The following is a 20,716-nucleotide window of genomic DNA, read 5'->3' on the forward strand; positions in this document are numbered from 1 at the left end:
TACCCACTGACAACGTGATCATTCAGTATCACTTACTGGCTATAACCTGACCCTTCAGTCTCACTTCCTGGCTATAATGTGATCCTTCAGTCACACTGACTGGCTAAAACGTGGTTCTTCAGTTTCACTGATTGGCTATAACGTGATCATTCAGTCCTACTGACTGGATATACCATGACTCTTTAGTCTCACTATAACGTGATCATTCAGTCTTATGGTCTGGCTATAACGTGATCCCTAAGTCATACCGACTGGCTTTAACGCTATCCTTTAGCCTCACTGACTGGCTATAACGTTATCCTTTAGCATACTGACTGGCTATAACGTTATCCTTCAGTATCACTGACTGGCTCTAACGTGATCATTCAGTCTCACTGGCTGGCTATAGCGTGATAATTCAGTCCCTCTGACTGGCCACAACGTGATCATTCAGTCTCACAGACTGGCTATAACGCGATCCCTCCGTTTCACTGACTGGCTATAACGTGATCCTTCAGTCTCACTGACTGGCTATACCGTGTTCCCTCAGTCCCTCTGACTGGCTATAACGTGATTCTTCAGTCACTCTGACTGGCTATTATGTGATCCTTCATCTTCACTTACTGGTTATAACGTGATCCTTCAGTCTCACTGACTGGCTATAACGTGATCCTTCAGTCCCTCTGACTGGCTATAACGTGATCCTTCAGTCCCTCTGACAGGCTATAACGTGATCCTTCACCTCCACTGACTGGCTATAACGTGATCCTTCAGTCTCAATGACTGGCTATACCGTGATCCCTCAGTCCCTCTGATTGGCTATTACGTGATCCTTCAGTCCCTCTGACTGGCTATAACGTGATCCTTCACCTTCACTGACTGGTTATAACGTGATCCTTCATTTTCACTGAATGGCTATAACGTTACCCTTCAGTCCCACTGACAACGTGATCCTTCAGTCTCACTGACTTGCTATACCGTGATCTTTTAGTCCCTCTGACTGGCTATGCCATGATCCTTCAGTCCCTCTGACTGGGTATATCGTGATCTTTCAGTCTCACTGACTGGCTATAATGTGATCGTTCAGTATAATATGAGCCTTCAGTCTCACTGACTGGCTTTCACGTGATCCTTCAGTTTGACTGACTTGCTATAACGTGATCCTTCAGTCTCAGCGAATCAAGATTCCATTATTAAGGTTGAATGATATTTCGACGTAATCGAAATATCAACAAGACTCTGAAAAAACAATCATGTCGCCAATAACGGAACACTCAGTATTTTTCGTCCGATGTATTTATTAATCAAACGTCTTTGAGTCTATTTCTAGTATGCATTGATAAGTTGTTCGTGCTTTTTCAGCAGATACTAAAAGTTTATTGATTTAGAGCAGCTTTATTATGTAAAATTAGTCTAACTTACGGCAGCCATTATCCGAAAATACCGAAACGTCTTCGATATATAATACACGGTAATTTACATAGAGACCAAGAATAACAAAATTACATTAACACAAATAACAAAACTGTTCCATTTTGCAAATGTTCTAGTGGCTTGTGTTATATGCTTTATACAAGTATTTCTAATGTCAGACAAATGGTCCCTGTATTTGCATTGACCGTCAACACCACCACCCGACTCTACAAGAGCTGTTTCCGAACGAGATTTATTATTCTTGTTAATGAGAGTAACTGTGAAGACTAGTACTTATTGAAAAAATATATACAGTAATCTGACAAAATCAAATGCCACTGTACACTGTTTATTAAGGTCTAATGATATAAATTTTATCTAATTTGCTGGAGTTTAAATGAAGATTTGATTTAAATGCAATAACAATGACCGATATTTATTTAAATTTGATTTCTAGCAAATTAACACAACCGAACCGTCTTGATTACCTAGTTTCGGTTCAATGTAAATTAGGGTGAAGTTTATAGGATTGAACATACCAGCCAAGGGTATTATTTTCAGTGAATGGATGGGTACCTTTAAATGGCCTCTTTCTGATAAGCAAGGGCTATCTTCCGGTAGCTTTATAATCGCAATATACGAAATGCTCGTCTTGGTATTCGATAGCAGCTTAATATTCGATAAAGTTCGAATATACAAATCCCTGTTAAATAAAAGTCCGTGGCCCCATATTCGCAATAGTTCGATTATCCAATACGCAGGTCGATGTTCGTCCGCAGCTTTATATTCGTTTAAGTTCGCAGCCCAAATCCTAGCTGCGTATTCAACCTGGGCTCGATATCAGCAATAGTGCATTCCCAGCTGAAGGATCAAATTCAAGCTGGTTATTTGTCCCTTGCTCGATATTCGCAGTTGTTCGAGTACCCAATCACCAGTAGGATATTCGTCCCTGGCTCGGTATTCGCTTACGTTCGAATATGCAATACCGAGCTGGGCATTCGTCCGTTGCTAGATATTCGATTATGTTCGAATACCAAATACTAAGCTGTGTATTTGTTCATGGCTCATTACTTGCAATAGTTTCAATACCCTATTCTAAGGGATTAACCCATACCCCATTAACCATTCAACTTTGGCTCGATACCTAGACCACTTCGTTGATATTCTTTGACACATGTCATGATTACGTGTTTAGAATAAGAACGATAAACCGTAAACCAGTATTAGAAAAAAAAACACATTACAACAAGCATAATTAGCAGTAAGTGAATATTCTGTTTCGTCAAATGGAGAAAATAACATTGAATAAAATTATAGGTCTTTATTAATGTTTCTGCGCTCAACTTTTATTTAAACTGTAATATAATGATATGCGTAATTTATCTTGATATAAAGCTCATGTAAATAAATCTTTGATGTCTTACATTCGTTACCACGAGTCAGCAAGATTACAATCTAATTATGCGATGTTAAACAACTAATTTGTTAACATATACGTGGGACAATCAAGCCCTTCAGAATTCGTATTCTTCCTTTTTCGAGTGACATAACGGCGTTTTTTTATGATGCTCTTTTACTTATATGACGAGGCTTGATTGCGCCAGAAGTATATACAACATAACAAAAATAGAAAACGAGACCCGGTCAACTCGAAGAAAAAGTGATATTTAAGTTCATGTAGTTCTCATGTTTATGGGATCGTTTTGTGCTCCTATTTCCAACCCCCTTCTCTCAGACAAAACGCCTGCTCTAACAAAGGGAAAACTTTTATCTTTACGCTCCTGAACGTCTGAAACAAAGCTACGTTTTATGGTTATGTGCACGAACTATAGTTTCATGATGCATGTGATCCGCGGGCCTTTAAATTAACTTCGCAAAGTCACAAGGCGACTGTGTATATTTCTATTATAGGTGAGGTGAATAACCTTATTAAAATAAGAGGGCATGAAGCCGAGTGAAAATTTATGAAGAATAAAAACATCTATGAATTAAAAGATGAACGTACACCTGTTGTCAAGTGATAACAATCCCATTTCCTAGAATAAACTAGCTGATGAAGCTGAAAAAGAGTACTCGCTATACTGTTTGCCTCCCGTTATTTTGGATTAATAATACTTTCCTTGCGTGCTTTGCGTTATTCAGTACCATAGTTCGCTAAAATAGTTCATTAATGTTAATGTAATAGAATCACCCATTCCATGTTTGGAAATGAATAAAGCTGTAAATTTGTTTTAATAGAGCAAATTTAGAATTGAGTTTACGACACACGCTATATATGAGTGTTTATTAATAATTATTCAAACTAAATTGAAATCGTTGATTTGCTCCAATGCAATCTTATTAATATGAAGCGTAATATTGTCATGCGAACAAACACGTTTTGACAATCCAATGTATTTGGTTGTGTTTAAATGTATAGACATATTATTGAAAGTATAACAATAATATATGATGCCTTAATCGTTTTGAGACTAAAATAATTTGAATGTCATAGTTTTACATGTGATTATCGAGTCATCTGCATACATATCAACTATTAATCAACTATTAAATATTGCAGAAATTATGAGAAGTCGTTTATATATATCAGAAACAGTTTACTCAATACGTACTATGAATTTTTCAAAACCACTTTAGTGCATTTCCTTATATTTAATACGTTTGATTTCATGAATGTCGTATCCTTTTAGGAGACATGGTACATTATAAGTTTTTCAAATAAGATATCATGATTTATTTTTCTAAGTCAAAGGCTTTCGCGGATTTGTTCTAAAAGTGACGTGATTTTTTTCTGATAAGATAAGTCGTATCAGTTGTTTCTATTGTGGAATCCGGTAGTTTATATATACAGTTAATCAAGAACGATTTAGTATTTGGACACATTATTTCAATCCAGAGTGATTCATAGGAGCCCACGTCTAAGTCGAGCCTATGTGGGGAGGTAAAACATGTTTAATAAACATTTATAATCAACCATCTTTTCGATTATTTTCTATCTCGGCGAATGAAATTGTATTTTGGATGGGCAATCATGAGCTCATTGTACCAAGAACGTTATGATGGACAAAAGCTCCAATGCCAGCATCGTTATTATCTTTCGTGCCGTATATATAAAGCACATACATTTTGTGTTTATGAAAGGTCATTATATTGCTATCATAACATACAATAAGGCAAACTGTGCAAACTTATGTTGAGTTTTAGAGTGTACGTTGTATATAGTCGTAAACATGTAAATCTAATCATCAAAAAGTAAACGTTAGTTTTATTTTATTTTTCAAACATTTTCATTAATATGTTTGTGTCGCCAAAAGTTTCCAAATTTAATTTTTGTCTTTCAATATTGCCGCTTCAAAAATTTAGTAGTTTAGTAAGTTTAGACAGCTACGCCGAAAAATGTTTTCTTTCCATCAACGGTCTTTTATCTCATAATTTGTGCTTTTTCTGCAAATATAAATTGGAGAACACAGAAAAAAATAATTTATAGACTTAAATAGAATAGTTTGTGTTAATATCAACACCTGTCACAGAGGATTTGTAGCTTCATGTATTTTTTTTTTCATTCTTTAACACGTGGATCTCCAACAGAACATTTAATTGCAGATAATTAGCTCGAACACGTTTAGGGTGTGCAGTACCATGCTCTTACCGATGTTTAGTGTCCAATGTTAAGATGGTGTTCAATAATCATAATTAAAACTCTTCTAAAGACATCGACCTACTGTCAGGTGTATTTCTTTCCCCCTTAAGTAACCAACACATCCGTTTGGGTGACTGTAGTACAAAGCGTTCTCCAGCGAAACGGTCTTCGGACGGTCCGTACTAGCGATCGACGGACATTTACAAAGTAATATACACCGCTTGTTGTAAAAATGTGTATAGGGGGTCTAGATTACAAGCACGATGACGTTAACAAATATAGTATGAGTTAAGTTAGCCAAACTATTACATTATTTCGGATGTAAGTAAGATGAATTCGTTACACGTTATCTTATTGACCCCGCACGATGTGATATGATGTGATACAGGTTTGTCAATGTATGTGTATATCTAAAGCCATTCTGATGATACTTGACAAATTTAATATGGAGATGATTTTCATTTTTTATAATACTGGCCAGTTTAAAGACAGCAAACTATAAGTAAAACAAATTCAGGACTTTAAGAATAAGGCACGTTTTCAGTGCAAGAAATGCAAAGCACGAAGTAAAGCTCATGCAAAATGATCATTGAAAAATCATAGACAAATATATGTTGTTGTTTTGGTTGAAATCTAGACGGATTGATTTCAAGCTGCCACAGTCCAATGGCGACAACTCCATACCAATATTAACTGTTCGAAACATTAAATATTATTATATAGCATGTGATAAAACTATTTTTAGAACAGTGGTAAACATCATTCATCAATGGCGCTATAAATTCAAAATAGCAAACTTCCATTTCCAAAGGGTAAACGAAAACTATTAAACCGTTAGTGCGCAAAATGTCAATACCACGTGGAATTTGTAATGCGTATTGATCTTTTTTATCGATAGACCCGGTACCATATATTCGTAGTGAGCATCAACAAATAGTAAATCATTATTAATTAAGATGGTTAACATTTTATCTCATCATATACGTCTTTTCTTTTTACAGTAGATTCAAGATAAAAACTCTTGAAAACACATATATAAAGGTCATTTAGTGTGCAAAATCATTCATGTAAGTTAAACTGACTAAGAACTAATGATCCGTAAAAAGAAGGGTTTTTCAAAATGTCAAAGTTTAATAGGAGAGATATATACAATTTAAGTTAAAATAACATTAATTATCACAGCATTTAATACTTTCTCTAATTATATTCCGGCATAACTGTAATCTAAACGATCCAGCACGTGATGTCATTTTTACATTAAATCACAATGAAAACTTGTTAACACATAAAATAGTAAGTTATGCTATATACACATTTTGCTTTAATACACTTTTTTATGTGCAGCACGAACTCTATTTGCGTGAATCTCTCGGTACCCAGAATACGTCCCGTACCCTATCGCCATTCTCGCCTCTTTCAGTTCTGGTAAGCTGTGCTCTGACTCTGGTGTTTTCGTCTCTGAAGCCTTTCGCAAATCCTCTAAACTGCGGCTCGGCGATTTCGTTGTTCTGTGTTCCTGTTTTCGTTCCTCTTTTCGCGAAGGCTTTGCCGGACTAGATTTACTGAATGGCAAACGTTTCTTTTCTATGCTTGGTTTCACAATATGTACACGTTTCCTATCTTTATCTCTTTGCACATGATCCGCCTGCTGGGTTGCAGGCAGTTTTTCACTCACCCATGCTTCAACAACACCCTTTTCTTCGGGAAGTCTTTCTGTATGTCGTACAGGGACACTTAGGAAGGTATTCAACTCTAACTGTCCACGTAGTCTCTTATTTTCTTCAATTAATCTCCTATTGCTTGCTTCAATGTCGTCTAATTTATCTTTCTTTACATCCCATTCACGTTTTTCCCGTTCCATCTCTCGTTTCTCTCGATCAAGGTCACTTATTCGTTTTGCATTATTGTCGAGTTTAACATTAAGTTCAAACACCTGTTGTTCGAGATTTGAAATTTGAAAATTTCTGTCTTCCACCTGAAGTGTCAACTGCTTCTCTTTTATTTTAGCCTCATCAAGCCTTTCAGTGTAATATTTAAGATCTTCTTCAAGTCTCTTACTGTTTGATTGAATCTTATCGGACTTTTCTAATTCCTCACCTAGTTTTTCTTTTTCTTCTTTAAGAGCCTTTCTTTCACGATCTCTGTCGTCCTTCATTGAATCTAACTGTTGAATGAGCTTACTTATTTGACTTTCCTTTTCAGTTACAATAGATTGTAGGTCTTTATTGAACTTCTCCAACTCGTTTTTTGCATCATTAATATCTTTGTTTGCATGTTCGGTTTCCTTTAATAACTTATTGTATTTGGCATTGCTTTCTTCAAGTGCTTTTTTTAATTGTTCTACTTCTGCTTTCAAACGTTCAATTTCAGTTTTAAAAGACTCTGTTTGTGCTTTTAAACTTACATTCTCCGATTTAAATCTTTTATGCTCTTTTTCCAATTGATCATACTTAATTTTTAACTCGTCAAATTCAGATGTCTTTTTATCCAGTTCTGCTTTAACGTCCTGTAGCTTTTCATTAATAACTCTTTTTTCCTTATTTTTGGTCATTTCTATCTCACGTTTTTCTTTATTTAGTTTAAGAACTTGACCCTTAAGCTCTTTTATTTCATTATCAAATTTGTTTTCGTCCTTCATTACACCAAGTATTTCATCAAGCTCATTTTTCTTTTGTGCAAGAGCTTCTGATAGAGCCTTATTTTCATATTCAAGAGCATCTACTTTCTTTTCTAGTGAGGCAGATTTTGATTTGTATTCTTTCAGTGATTTACTTATTTGCTTTTGTTCATCACTAACGGGTTGAATTGTGTTTGGTTCATTTTCTTGTTTAGCAAGGGTTGCGTTTGCAGTTTCCATTTCCTGTAGTTTTTTTGACAGAGTTTCGTTTACTGCCTGCAACTTCTTATTGTCATCATTGGATTTCTGATTGTCAGACTGTAGCTGAACAACCTGTTCCTTTAGTTTTCGCACATGATCTTCGCTGTCAGATGATTGTTTGCTCTGTAGTTCCTTAAGCTTTGCTTCAAGTTCAGCGTTTTTCCTCTCTAACTTGGAAACTTTGTCTTCATTGCTTTCTCCTTTACCTTGGATATGCAAACCACCTTCAATTTTGTCAACTCTGTCTCTTAAATGACGATTTTCAGATGTGAGGTCTTCAATAGCTTTTAAAAATCCATTTGCTTCATCCTCAAGTTGTTTGATTCTCTTTTTATATGTGTATTCAGCTTTCAACAAGGCATTACGTTCTGAGTACAGTTGCTCATACGATTCTCTTCCGTTCATTTTCGGCTTTTCAGGAACGGGATTTGTATCTTCATGTAATGGTTCTTCTGTTTCCTTTGTCGGACTTAGATTTTGTCTATTTGAAAAACGTTCAGTTACAGGAGAATTATATCCTAATTTTGTTTGTGAGGGTGATAATACATAGGTATGCGTTTGAGTATCAGCCAGTGAAGTAAAATTATCAGTAGATAATTGTATTTTATGATTGTTTTCACTTACATCATTTTCCACTTTGCTAGACGCTTGAACGTCAGAAGTTATTTTTGTGTGCAAAAATTGACTGGCTTCCTGAAATTTCGTTTGTTCAAGTGAAGAGCTTAAATTATCCGGCTGGGCCTTTTTTGCTACACCTGCATTTGCTTCGGTCCGTTTTGGGCTATTTAGTAACGCAGATTGATTTTCTGTGTTTTTGTTCCCTTTCGAAATATCCCGAGCTGGCGAACGATCAGATCGATCTTTGACACCTTTAATATTAGTTTCTTCAATTGTCTCCTTTGTTGTTTTATTATTAGACTTTTGGTTGAGAGATTTGTTCTGTGGAATTTCGTTGTCAGGGCTTTGAATTCGTTTTATAGGACTTTTACTTCGCTTGCGGTTTAAATCCTTTAGCACAGATGATTTTGATGAAACAGTTTGTTTTGCCTCTGCTCTAGACCGGTCGTTGGTTACGCTACTCCCGCTTTGTACTGGTTCTGGATTAACTACCTTGACGTTAGAAGATTTGGGACCTTTTGAATCCTTTTTATCTGGATTAGATGCAGATACTTTATTATTTGAATCGTCACTACTGTCTCTTTTAGCGGTTTCCTTTGCTGCAAGTTTTGCCGCAATGGCTTTGCTTAGTGATGTAGACTTTGTACCAGGAGTCGTATTGGCTGTTACATTTTCAGTCGTTTTTACATCAGTATTCTTATTAACAGCAGAAACACTTAATTTATTATCCTTGTCAGCAGTTTTTTGGGTCTCGTTTTCTCTGATCACCGTAGGTTGGAGATTTTTAGTTTTACTTGTTTCCGTAAGTTTGTAAGCTTTTGTTTCAGGATTCGATTGCTTTGCTTGCGTATCTCGCGGTGCTTTGTTCGATTTGCTATCAGGTTGCCCTTTGTCAATAGCTAGGTTTTGCGCTTGTTTATTAGCTTCTACTTCTTTTGCGGCGTTTACAGAGACACCAGGTTTTGTCTTCGAAAAGTTTGTATTGGCGTTCTTGTCTTTTGCTTCTCCTAATTTAACTTTAGATTTAAGCTTCAGGTTTATTTCTGCACTAGTGTCTATAATAGGCAGTTTCAAATTTCCTGCTTTGTGTTTAGCATCTGTATCAAATGTCGCCTGTCTATCGACAGGCTTGCCACGATGTCGCTCCATAATAACACTGAGTAAACGTGTCGCTAATGACACATGCGAACAACAGGAGGCCCTCCATGGTGGAAAAACATAAGCTCTTCGATCTAAAAATATAAATGAATATGAAATTAATACAGATGCAGCATCACAACATCACTATTAATAATTTTACATTAGTAATCAGACCAATACATATACAACATTATCAGCAAAAAGGACTTCGGAGCCAACTTATGTAGCGACAACAAGTTATTCCACTACTATTGTTATTACTGCTATTGTTATTACTGCTAGAACTTCTTTTTTATTACTACTCTACTAATACTTATACATTAATAATTCTAATACTACTACAGCACAGTTACACATGTTAAATACATAATATTGCATGTTGTTACTTTACGCAGGTTATGCTTTTAGTTTATACACGTATTCTTATTTCATATTCTTCTTCAATTTATTTCAGTGAAATTCGATAAAACGAAAACTAAATTGATATTTCAACAACCTATTCCGTTTAGCAGTTACCGTGAATCAATTCAATAGCGTTCAAATTTTCTACGAGAGGGAATTTTTACCGTGACAACGTCACAAAATCGAATAACACTTAGTACAAATATAACCCATATTGATATCACATTAAATGATAGGCGCGTTTAATTCCTCACTGGTCCTAGCGACTGTATTATAGCTAGCAATTTATCGATACTAGAATGAAATCGATTGTAAATATTGGCATTGGGGTAGGTGTACTTGATAAATTTGGTAGCTAAGAAGGTTTCAATGAACTAGAAGAAATGTTATTTAGCGAAATCGGTTCACAGTTGTTTAGTATCCTATAGTTGGCAAAGAATACAACCAGATACTGTAGATATCGGGGTAACGGCATGTCCAAGCTACTATGAAAAAAAACGCGGTTTTAATGAAATACGATTTGTATATTGACGAATCTATTAACGTTTTTCCTGCATTGTTAAAAGATCAAGGGTAAATGTAGGCCATGTATTAAAACATGAATGTATGCGTGATTGTCTTTTTATATCCATTAACGTAATATGTTGGCATGAATGTAATATAAAAGCAAATACACTGTCAGTTATAATGTGCATGTACGCCAAATTTAAAATTGATCTACAATTTATAACACTCCGATAACTGCAAATTTCATACAGTTCGTGTAATCACTTTAAAATACGCTTTGAAAAGAAAGTCATTCATTTGGAATAACTGATAAAATATATTGTAAAATAGCAGGAAATGCGTACCATGCAAAATAAACCAAAGAAAAATAGAACGTCTAAACTCCGTCTAAATTAACTTGAACTTCAAGCAACTGCAAAACGTATTTGTGTAACAATATTCACAAAGGAACATTAGATTACTTTGAAGAGAACTTATATAAAATTAAATGAAAACAGTGACTAAGTTGTCTATGTCTTCCCTGCTAGGTAAAATAAAACACAAATTCTAACCTCTGCCAATTTATCCAAAAGTGTATTGCCTTTTGACTATAACAGTATTGGCGATTTTAGAGAGCATGAATTAATTGTCCCACCACTCACAATAAACAGGTACGATGACGCGCTGTCGACGACGAAGTATCCTGTTAAATTCGGTAATAAATTGGACGTTAAATCTTCGGTGTATTTACAGAACACGAACACCAAATATCTTAGGTTTAACCAGCTTAAATGCATACTTTTAACCACAATAGACTTACCGCTGATCGACTTTGCCTAACAAAGATGTATTGAAAAATATTGGCCTTAATTGATTAACGCGGTTACCCGGATGAGGTTATAACCTCGGTGCGAATAAAAGACTTTATTGTTTTCAATTGATTCTCGATATTTATGAGAAATGATCTGCAGTTGATTCGGGCAAACAAGCTATTTATTTATTCTTTAGATATTATGTGTGTAACGTTGCTGATTGAGCTATTAACCGGTTTTTGGACAGTGCATGGATAATCTCTCGTTAACCACTAGTTTTCAGCTGATATATTTTTTGTGTGTTCAAAACTATTAAATTACCATGTGCGTTTCAGATGAAGTTATGACGTTCAACGAAAATTCTCCCCCCCCCCCTTACACACGAATGGTATCATTATACATGTATTTAAAGGCCTATTCTAAACGGGTGTTCATTGCATGCTAGTCGATTATTCTATGAAGCACGCCTGTAAATGGGAATAATCGACGTCATTTGAAATCTACTACTCCTTCTACTGCTACAACAGCAACAACAACAACTACTACTTCTACTACTACTACTACTACTACTACTACTACTACTACTACTACTACTACTACTGCTACTTCTACTGCTACTTCTACTACTACTACTACTGCTACTACTACTACTACTACTATTACTACTACTACTACTACTACTTCTACTACTACTACTACTACTACTTCTTCTACTACTACTACTACTACTACTACTACTACTACTACTGCTACTGCTACTGCTACAGCTACTACTACTTCTACTACTACTACAACAACTACTACTACTACTACTACTACTACTACTACTACTACTACTACTACTACTACTACTACTACTACTACTACTACTTCTACTACTACTAGCACTACTACTACTACTACTACTACTACTACTACTACTACTACTACTACTACTACTACTACTACTACTACTACTACTACTTTTACTACTATTACTACTACTGCTACTACTACTACTACTACTACTACTACTACTACTACTACTACTACTACTACTACTACTACTACTACTACTACTATTACTATTATTATTTTTATTTTTATTACTACTATTACTACTATTGTTACTACTACGATTACTTCTCATAATTCTACTATTATAAAAAATGTTTAAATATACTTAAAGCATAGAAGGAAATTTTAAACATGGGAAAATTCAGCGGTTGTGTAAAAACCAATGTAGCCCTGTTTACTCATTTGACGATTTAATTAGGTTCCAAATAATACCTATAATAAGTTCAGTCAATTCAGATCGCGGGTGTAAAATCCAAAATTATATATATATATATATATTGCATTTAAAACCTATGTATTTGCTTACAAGAAAAGCCAATTGCTCCTGTAATTTCTAGCCATACACTCTCACGCCTGCAGTCTACTTAGGAGCTAACATGTCTATTATCGATACCTTTCAAGACTTGATCGCGGATGGGCAGCCCCTTACCAGACTGCGTTAATGCATGTGGCAAAAGAGTCATGTGGGCTTATTTGGGGTCTTATTGCGGAAATCTCGAGAATCAAAGTCACTATACGGAGAACATATTCACCACACTACCTCGACCTTGATTATATTTTAATTCATTAAAGTAAAATATGATAACAAAATAAATGGGAATTGAGATATTTCCGAAAGTATTCTGAAGACATTGTTAAAATAAACGAAATACGAAAAAACTGGAAAAAATTAGAATTATATATTTTTATACCTTTTTATTCGTTAAGTTCCTCATATTCTTCATTGTTTATCACGCATTAAACATGACAATATACGCTAACCCACTTCTGACAATTTTAATAATCAAGTGTGGAATTAAAATGTAAACACGCATATCGCAATCACAATTTGAAATAATCAATAATATCTTTGTATGTTTGCATTGTATAATCCGAATAAAACAAAGTAACGAGGTAAACAGACACTGTTTGTGCCGTGATCCTGGAGCAAATGTCCATTGATTTTGTATTACAATCTAATCCACTCGAGTGAAAGTATTGTTGGGCATAAAGGTGAGCTGTGCAATTTTTACGACCAAACAATTTTTGAGCTGGTTTTATTATCGATGCAAAGGCCAACACAATTGTATTCGTTCATCTGAAAATACGCAAAGTTTATGAGCCAATAGACAACTGTTAATCGAAACTTATTTCTTTAATATTTAAATTGCGAAATTTTTCGATTTTTTGATACATGTACAATGTTCTATTATATAAAGTTGCACTTTTTTAACCTGGTTTTCCATATCTTATATTGTTTCTGAAAATTGTTTCAGAAAAAAATACAACGAACGCCGCGTTTTGTAATCAGCTATCAAACAAATGCATGTTTAGTCAATTTATTATTTAACACCCCCAGAAACCCGATATGCTGTGAGAAGTTGGATGTGCTAGGAGAAGTTGCCGATATATTTCGATAAAGTTCGGTAGGGTAAGTAAATCCAATTCTATAATTGTTAAAAGTCATTTTAGAATTAAAATGTATTTTGGTGTATGCAAAGGAGGTATTACCATGTATGTTAGAAAAATCCTGGTTATTAATATTCGGGATTTATTGAAATATGGCTATTTAAAGTCGACGATGCAGGGATTTGTATCATATTTAGCACTTTATTGACAAATTTCTTTGAAGGTATGCCAGTGAAAAAGTTTTTGCACCGACAATTATATTAACCAATGTCCCCGAGTAACATATCCGCCAGGGTTTCTTAAAAAAATTCGTATTGGTGGAAAAATTCGACTTTACATTCAACCTGTTGATGAAACAATGATATGACATGGTGCTGTACAAAGATGTCGAGATATGACGTGATTGCTGTTCATTTATAATCTTAAAAGCTCACTATTACAGCTGATTTATGCCCACTGTGATGCATTGTAGATCGAGGGTGTTTAGGAAACATTAAATAATTAAATTACATCTTGGCCAACCAACCAATATCGGCCTATTAGCACAGGCGATTTTAGTGTGGCTATGTTAATTATAACACATAGGAACACATGACAAAATAACTATTTGAATTAATATTATTTATAACAAGCCTTTCATTTACAAACATAATATTATATATTTTGCACTGAGTGAAAATATAAGACAAATCGCAATGTTTCCATAAATTACATCGGTCTACCAGTATATGTTACATTTCCAACAAGCATTTTACCATAAGTTGGTGAAAAATATCATTATTTAGCTTTAAATATGTATGGCGAGGGTCCTTTTCATAACATACGCACTTATGACTTTGTTTGACATATATTTTGGTGGCGTCATTGGACAGGAACGTATGACATAAAAGCTTTTTCAAATTGTGTTTGTTTATCTATTGTAAATAAACATGTTATAAGAACTCAATTTGTTGTTGTAGGTTTATGATCAAATATTTATTTCCCTCATGGTCGCACTACGGTATGAAAAAAACGAATACTTTGTTATACATATAGTTTACATACATATGCAGGTGTGGTGTTGTAAATTCTGTATTATTAAATAAATTTCCCTTTTGAAAAAGATGATTTTAAGACAATTCGGGCACATTTGTTAATATTATGGGAGCTCAAAGCGGTATACCTTTTTGTAAGGTCATTCGAAGTTTGATACCTCATGATTTATCATTACAAATGATCAGTACTTTCTATTTACTAATGATTGTCATCTTTTTACTATGTAATGTCCTAAACACGTGCAAACAACAATTTTACGATATGGCATTACATCATGGGACCGATAATGGATTCTAAATAATGTATTCACCGGCGGTCCTTCAATAAATTATAAACGGTCCTTTTAAGGACGACATTGTTTCTGTTTGCCCGCTAAATGCCAATATTGGTTCGCGACAATGCCATTCATTCACTATGTTATCAAGTGTTATCAGGCGATTGATTGACATGGATCGTAAAGCATAAACACAAGCGCTTTGCGTCTTAAGCTCTACCTAAGCACGAACAAAAATCCCCATTGCAATTTTATAAAATGCGACACACTTTGCTCGTCTTCGCACCTGGTGTAATTTGTTTTCTGCAAATTCATTGTCTAATCAAAAGGTACACGAATCTTTAATGAAAATAAAACGCGCATTGATTTATTATGTGGCATGATATTTGTATTTACTAAGCCCGTCTATTTGCGGCTTATGCATTTATACATCGACGGTCACTTCTACATCGAGGGTCCCTTCTACATCGATGGTCCCTTCTACATCGTGAGTCCCTTCTACATCGAAGGTCCCTTCTACATCATAATTTTATATATGAGCCGCGCTCTGTGAAAACCGGGCTTAATGCATGTGTCGTCAAAGATTTATGTGACGCAAATTTCCCCCTTATAGATGTGTTTGTTTAAATGAAGACTCCCCTTAACAAACATGTCAAGTTTAGGCGAAAGGTGTTCTTTAAATCGCTTTATATGTGGTTAATGGATTTAGGTTCGATAAATGGTTAATGGAAATAAAAATATCATCAGATGGCTTTTGTTAATTCATGGTTTCTTATCGAATGTATTGAATGCAAGTTAAACATAAAAAATACTGGCATATTTTTGCTGATTACTTTTTATACATATTAAATCATGTCATATTGTGTTGATAAAATTGTGCATTGATTTTTCGACAAATAATTGTTAAAACGGATTACTGAACGAATGAACGAATATGATTTGAAAGAAATATGGGCGTTTTACTTTATACAATGTTGAACCATTCACATGGAATCTGTATTTATACACGTTCTTATTTGCGTGAACATATTGTTAATGTAGTAAAGAGAGTATAAGATAATATAACACGTGAAGCCGAACGCTAATTTTCTCTTATAAAATATATATTTAATTACCGGTATGAGAAACGTATGTATTTATATACGTATTCAGTTAATAAATTTGTACTTGGGCAAGGTGAACACTAAGCTCGCATTCATGTACTTTTCTTGGGTTTATTATTTTTTATTTATTTAATAATAAAACACTACTTCAGGTTCTTCAGAAAAACTTTATATGATTCTGCATCGCATCGTATATTGTATACACGATACATGAATAATGAAAATTTCAATCTCAATCAATTTGTGTTTGGTTGGAATCTACATCATTATCACGAATATCAAATATAATTCATAAAATGTTTATTTTTGACGATATTTTATCACGCATAAACGACCAACGTGACTAAATTTGCTACTAACAGATTAACAAATTCATTTCTTAATAGTATCAACTTGTTTATTTGGACAAGCGATACAATCATTTAAAGTGCAATGTATTTACACGGATAACATTGACAAAAAGGACATTTTTGTAGCAGAATATGAGACTGGGCTTTTCTTATTAAATAGACAATGTAAATACTCGCTTACACGTTGTGTGAAATCCATTATGTTGTTTTACTATCCAGCGAAGTTACCCGAAATACTGCTGTCCAAAGGAAAAAAAAACTTCACACACAAAGAATAACAATAATTATAGATAATTGAGGTAATTCCATAAATTATACACGGATAGTATTATGTTAGACCATTACACTTGTTCCTTTATTAAATGAGCTTATCACAGTTTGAAATACCGATTGTTAATTGTTCAATCAAATGTTACATAAGTTTGCGATATAGCATTATTCAAATTGTTTGTATACATGTATGTACGATATTGGTTGAACTTAATATTGATTTCGATAAGACGGTATTTGTATCTTACATATTGAAAATTGGCTCGCATTACAAGCCACCATTGTAGAAATACGACACAGTTCAGGTAATCTTCAGCACTCTTAACTTCGCTGTGACAATCAAATAAGATCAAATGAGCCCATAAACGGATCAATATAAATTCAGACAAGGCACTTAAAATCAGACAAATATGCGCGTAAATAGTTGTATTCAGTCCAATTTCGATCCCCAAATGCCAATTTAACGAGCTATTTGTTTTGTATCGAAGGTTTCTTATCGCAGAAAGTATCAAATGTTTGAAACTCAACAATTCCGTTTTGAAATAAACCACATAGGACAGTCATGTTACTTATTTATTAAAGCGATAAGCTCACACATCGACGAAGTATGCAAGCCCCTATCAAAAAATGATTCAAAATGATACAATTTACAGAAATCGTTACTGACGGAAATTTAACCGACTAGAGACAGTAAAATACAATAACACACATTCAGTACATTCCGACGGACGACCGAATGACGACCGGACGACGACCGACGGACGACTACGACTACGACTACTACTACTTCTACTACTACTTCTACTACTACTATTACTACTACTACTACTACTACTACTACTACTACTACTACTACTACTACTACTACTACTACTACTACTACTACTACAACAACTACTACTACTACTACTACTACTACTACCACTAATAATAATACTAATAATAATAATAATAATAATAATAATAATAATAATAATAATAATAATAATAATAAATAACATAATAATACAACTAAAAATAAAAAGAATTAATATTAATAATAATTATATATTTTTTAAGATGATACGTTAAGGTTAATAAAGTTTAAAAGTCTGAGAAAAGTTTTTTTTTTAATGTAAGCCTGATCGATTTGCTTAGTGGTGTGGCATTGACATGCTTAAAAAATATAGTATGCGTTGTTATTAATCTTATGCATAAATACTCGACATACCTTGATCTTTTGTTGATTCTCTGCAGATTGTCTAACCTGAATGTTTAACGTCATTAAACGTTGATGACGTCACTATTCCATCGATCGTCAGTTTTGCGTGAATATATTTTAGCGGGAAAAATATTATATTTTCATTATTTGGAGAGTGTCGCGATGTTCATTATAACTAAAGTTATAATTTAGATCACAATAATGATAATGTGCCACCGAATTTAAAGTATCAATGAAGTTTGTGTTTACAATAGTTGTTGGTGATGTTTTGTAAGGTAAACATATTAACAAAACCGAGTGTTTGAGCATTTTTGAAAAATAGTGAAGACACTCATGTTGGTAACAGAGTTCAATGCACAAAGTAATGGCACAAACTGATTTTCAAAACAATAACACCGACCGAAACCAGTCTCAGTGTGGCCATACCACGTGGTTTGTGACGTCATTTTGGCTAGCACGCTAAGTAGAAATTTGTCAACATTGGCCCCGCTTAGAAATTTAAAATCCACGTAAGTATCTTATTATTTACTCTTTTTTGACGAAATAAAGCGCAGGCCAAGGGAAAAGTTGCGCACTATTCCCGGTTATATAAATATTTGTCACCAGATGAGTAGTTTAGTCTATCATTCGAGGCAAATTCCTAGTTTTTACGTTACAATGCACGCAAGCACGACAAGCACATTTGAAATCGTCCAAAATATCTGTTTTATATTCCTTTTTGCAGTGAACCAATATGTGCGGACGTGATTAATTCCATATAAAATGTGTTTTGTCCGAAAAAATAACCTGAAAACACCACTTAATGACATTTCTAATGTACATCAACACTTTGGCTAACACGACAAGCAACGAAATTCAAGGCAAGCACGGCAAGTCGATATTCGGCTAGAGCGACTAGTTGTTATTAATTATGTTTCTGAAGCGATGTTATTGTTTCATTAGAAATTAAAACTATTAAAAATGTTATAATTCCATTTTCATATAGTCACTCTCGGATAACAGGCTTATAAGTCGTGTTTATTTCATATTATGCCGTAAATTGACCTCCGACGCATTTAGATTCAAACCAAAACTATTGTTAAAACTTTCAGGCACTTCTTCTATACAACCTCGAAAAAGAATGTGTACAAACTCGTTGGTCAATATAACGTCGATGGCAAAGGTGAAGATGAACCAAACATCAAGAGCTCTTCCGATATTCGGTCATTTTGTTTATCCGTAAAGCTTATTTAGTAGTGCACAAACTGTTATTATGGAAATACATGTAATATGTCCGTTCGGAATATTTTAAGTAAATTTTAAAAGAAAAAACACATGTTATTTCAACTGAAGTAATGTATTTATTTGTATTTATTTCAATATTAGTGACCACGAGTTTGACAACCCGGGGAGACTGCGCGTGAAACCGAAGGCAAAAGAGGCCAAGATGGACTCGAGTCGAAATGCCGTTGCCAGGGAAACTTTAGGTGTACAGTGGGACTGTGCGAGGAGAAACGAAAGCAAGTTATTGCCTACGTACAGACTTGGACTAGACATGGAAGAAATTTGATAAGAAACCACCTTTCTGAAGAATTCCGTGTTTTAGTAGCTTGACTTGAGCGAGATGTAAATAATTATCTGGTTTAGGCGGAAAATGTCGTCCCCAATAAGCCTGTGCTGACTTCATAGGCAAATCTGGGACGACACTTTACGCACATGCATTATGCCCAGTTTTCTCAGTACACGACACAATTGTGCTGAATATTTATCTCACTCAAATAAATGCTAATGGTATGTGTTTATTGTCGCCTTTGTGAATCCGATCATAATTGCTTGCAAATAATTAATTGAAGCTTTGAACAGCATTGATTCAAACGTTGTTTTAATATCTCTATTTTTGTCCAAAACTGTACAATATTTAAACTGCCCCAATTTAATACTCCATTTTATATTTCGGCATTAAGCATTTTGTGTCACATAGATAATTGAGAAATTTTGGATAAAATCAAAGTATAATATTACACAAATGCTCAGTTGTCTTTGCTTTTACGTTTGATTTGCTCAATGCAGTTAACGAACAACGAAGATTGCTCAAGATTTTGTTTCAGAAATTAACACAACGCAGTGTATGTTTTATTAATAATTTTAATTAATGAAACAATGTTAAATGGCATCATTGAATCACATGTAAATCACAATATAAATCACAATTGCTATAATATAACAGTAGCGTTAACAAAATAATAAAATACAATAAAAAGAAAAGAAACGCAACAAGTTAACATCGTGGTATAAACAGATACGATTCACATGTTAATTATGCTTGAGATCTGATTATAAAGCAATAATCACAATTATAAAATTACATTTTAATCACAATACAAATCACAACTGCTATAATATAACAGTAGCATTAACAAAACATAAAAAAACAACAATAAAAAATACAATAAAAAATTAAAAAAACGCAACAAGTAAACATCGTGGTATAAACAGATACGGATCAAATGTTAATTATGCTTGATCTGATGATTATGCTTTTATCGCAACAATTCAATCACGGGTAAATCACAAAAAATCACAAATAAATCACAAACAGGTAAAACCACTGTATAAACGTCATTTGTGCTTTTGCCCATAGTGCCTATACAGTGAACTTATATGTTTATAGGCGGCTTTGCACACATGGCA

At 34.1% G+C, this 20,716-nt stretch overlaps 2 protein-coding genes across 6 annotated transcripts; one reads left to right on the top strand and one right to left on the bottom strand.

Annotated features, from left to right (window-relative positions):
* Positions 1–6,143: 6,143 nt before the first annotated feature.
* LOC127868991 (myosin-2 heavy chain-like) lies at positions 6,144–18,124 on the bottom strand. 5 transcript variants are annotated; one of them, XM_052411215.1, is made up of 2 exons: positions 18,056–18,124; positions 6,144–9,760 (listed from the first exon to the last, which is right to left on the bottom strand). In XM_052411215.1, exon 2 carries the CDS (start codon positions 9,675–9,677, stop codon positions 6,354–6,356), a length of 3,324 nt encoding a protein of 1,107 aa, XP_052267175.1. In that variant the 5' UTR covers positions 9,678–9,760; positions 18,056–18,124; the 3' UTR covers positions 6,144–6,353. The 5 variants fall into 5 exon arrangements, with proteins under 5 accessions (XP_052267175.1, XP_052267178.1, XP_052267177.1 ...); XM_052411218.1 differs by lacking the exon at positions 18,056–18,124 and adding an exon at positions 16,757–16,911; XM_052411217.1 differs by lacking the exon at positions 18,056–18,124 and adding an exon at positions 13,117–13,247.
* LOC127870078 (uncharacterized) lies at positions 15,541–19,977 on the top strand. Its single transcript, XM_052412737.1, has 4 exons — positions 15,541–15,631; positions 18,456–18,555; positions 19,138–19,248; positions 19,412–19,977. The coding sequence occupies exons 1-4, from the start codon at positions 15,541–15,543 to the stop codon at positions 19,593–19,595; spliced, it is 486 nt and encodes a 161-aa protein (XP_052268697.1). The 3' UTR covers positions 19,596–19,977.
* Positions 19,978–20,716: the final 739 nt, after the last annotated feature.

Source organism: Dreissena polymorpha, chromosome 2 (assembly GCF_020536995.1).
Source record: "Dreissena polymorpha isolate Duluth1 chromosome 2, UMN_Dpol_1.0, whole genome shotgun sequence".
NCBI lineage: Eukaryota > Metazoa > Mollusca > Bivalvia > Myida > Dreissenidae > Dreissena > Dreissena polymorpha.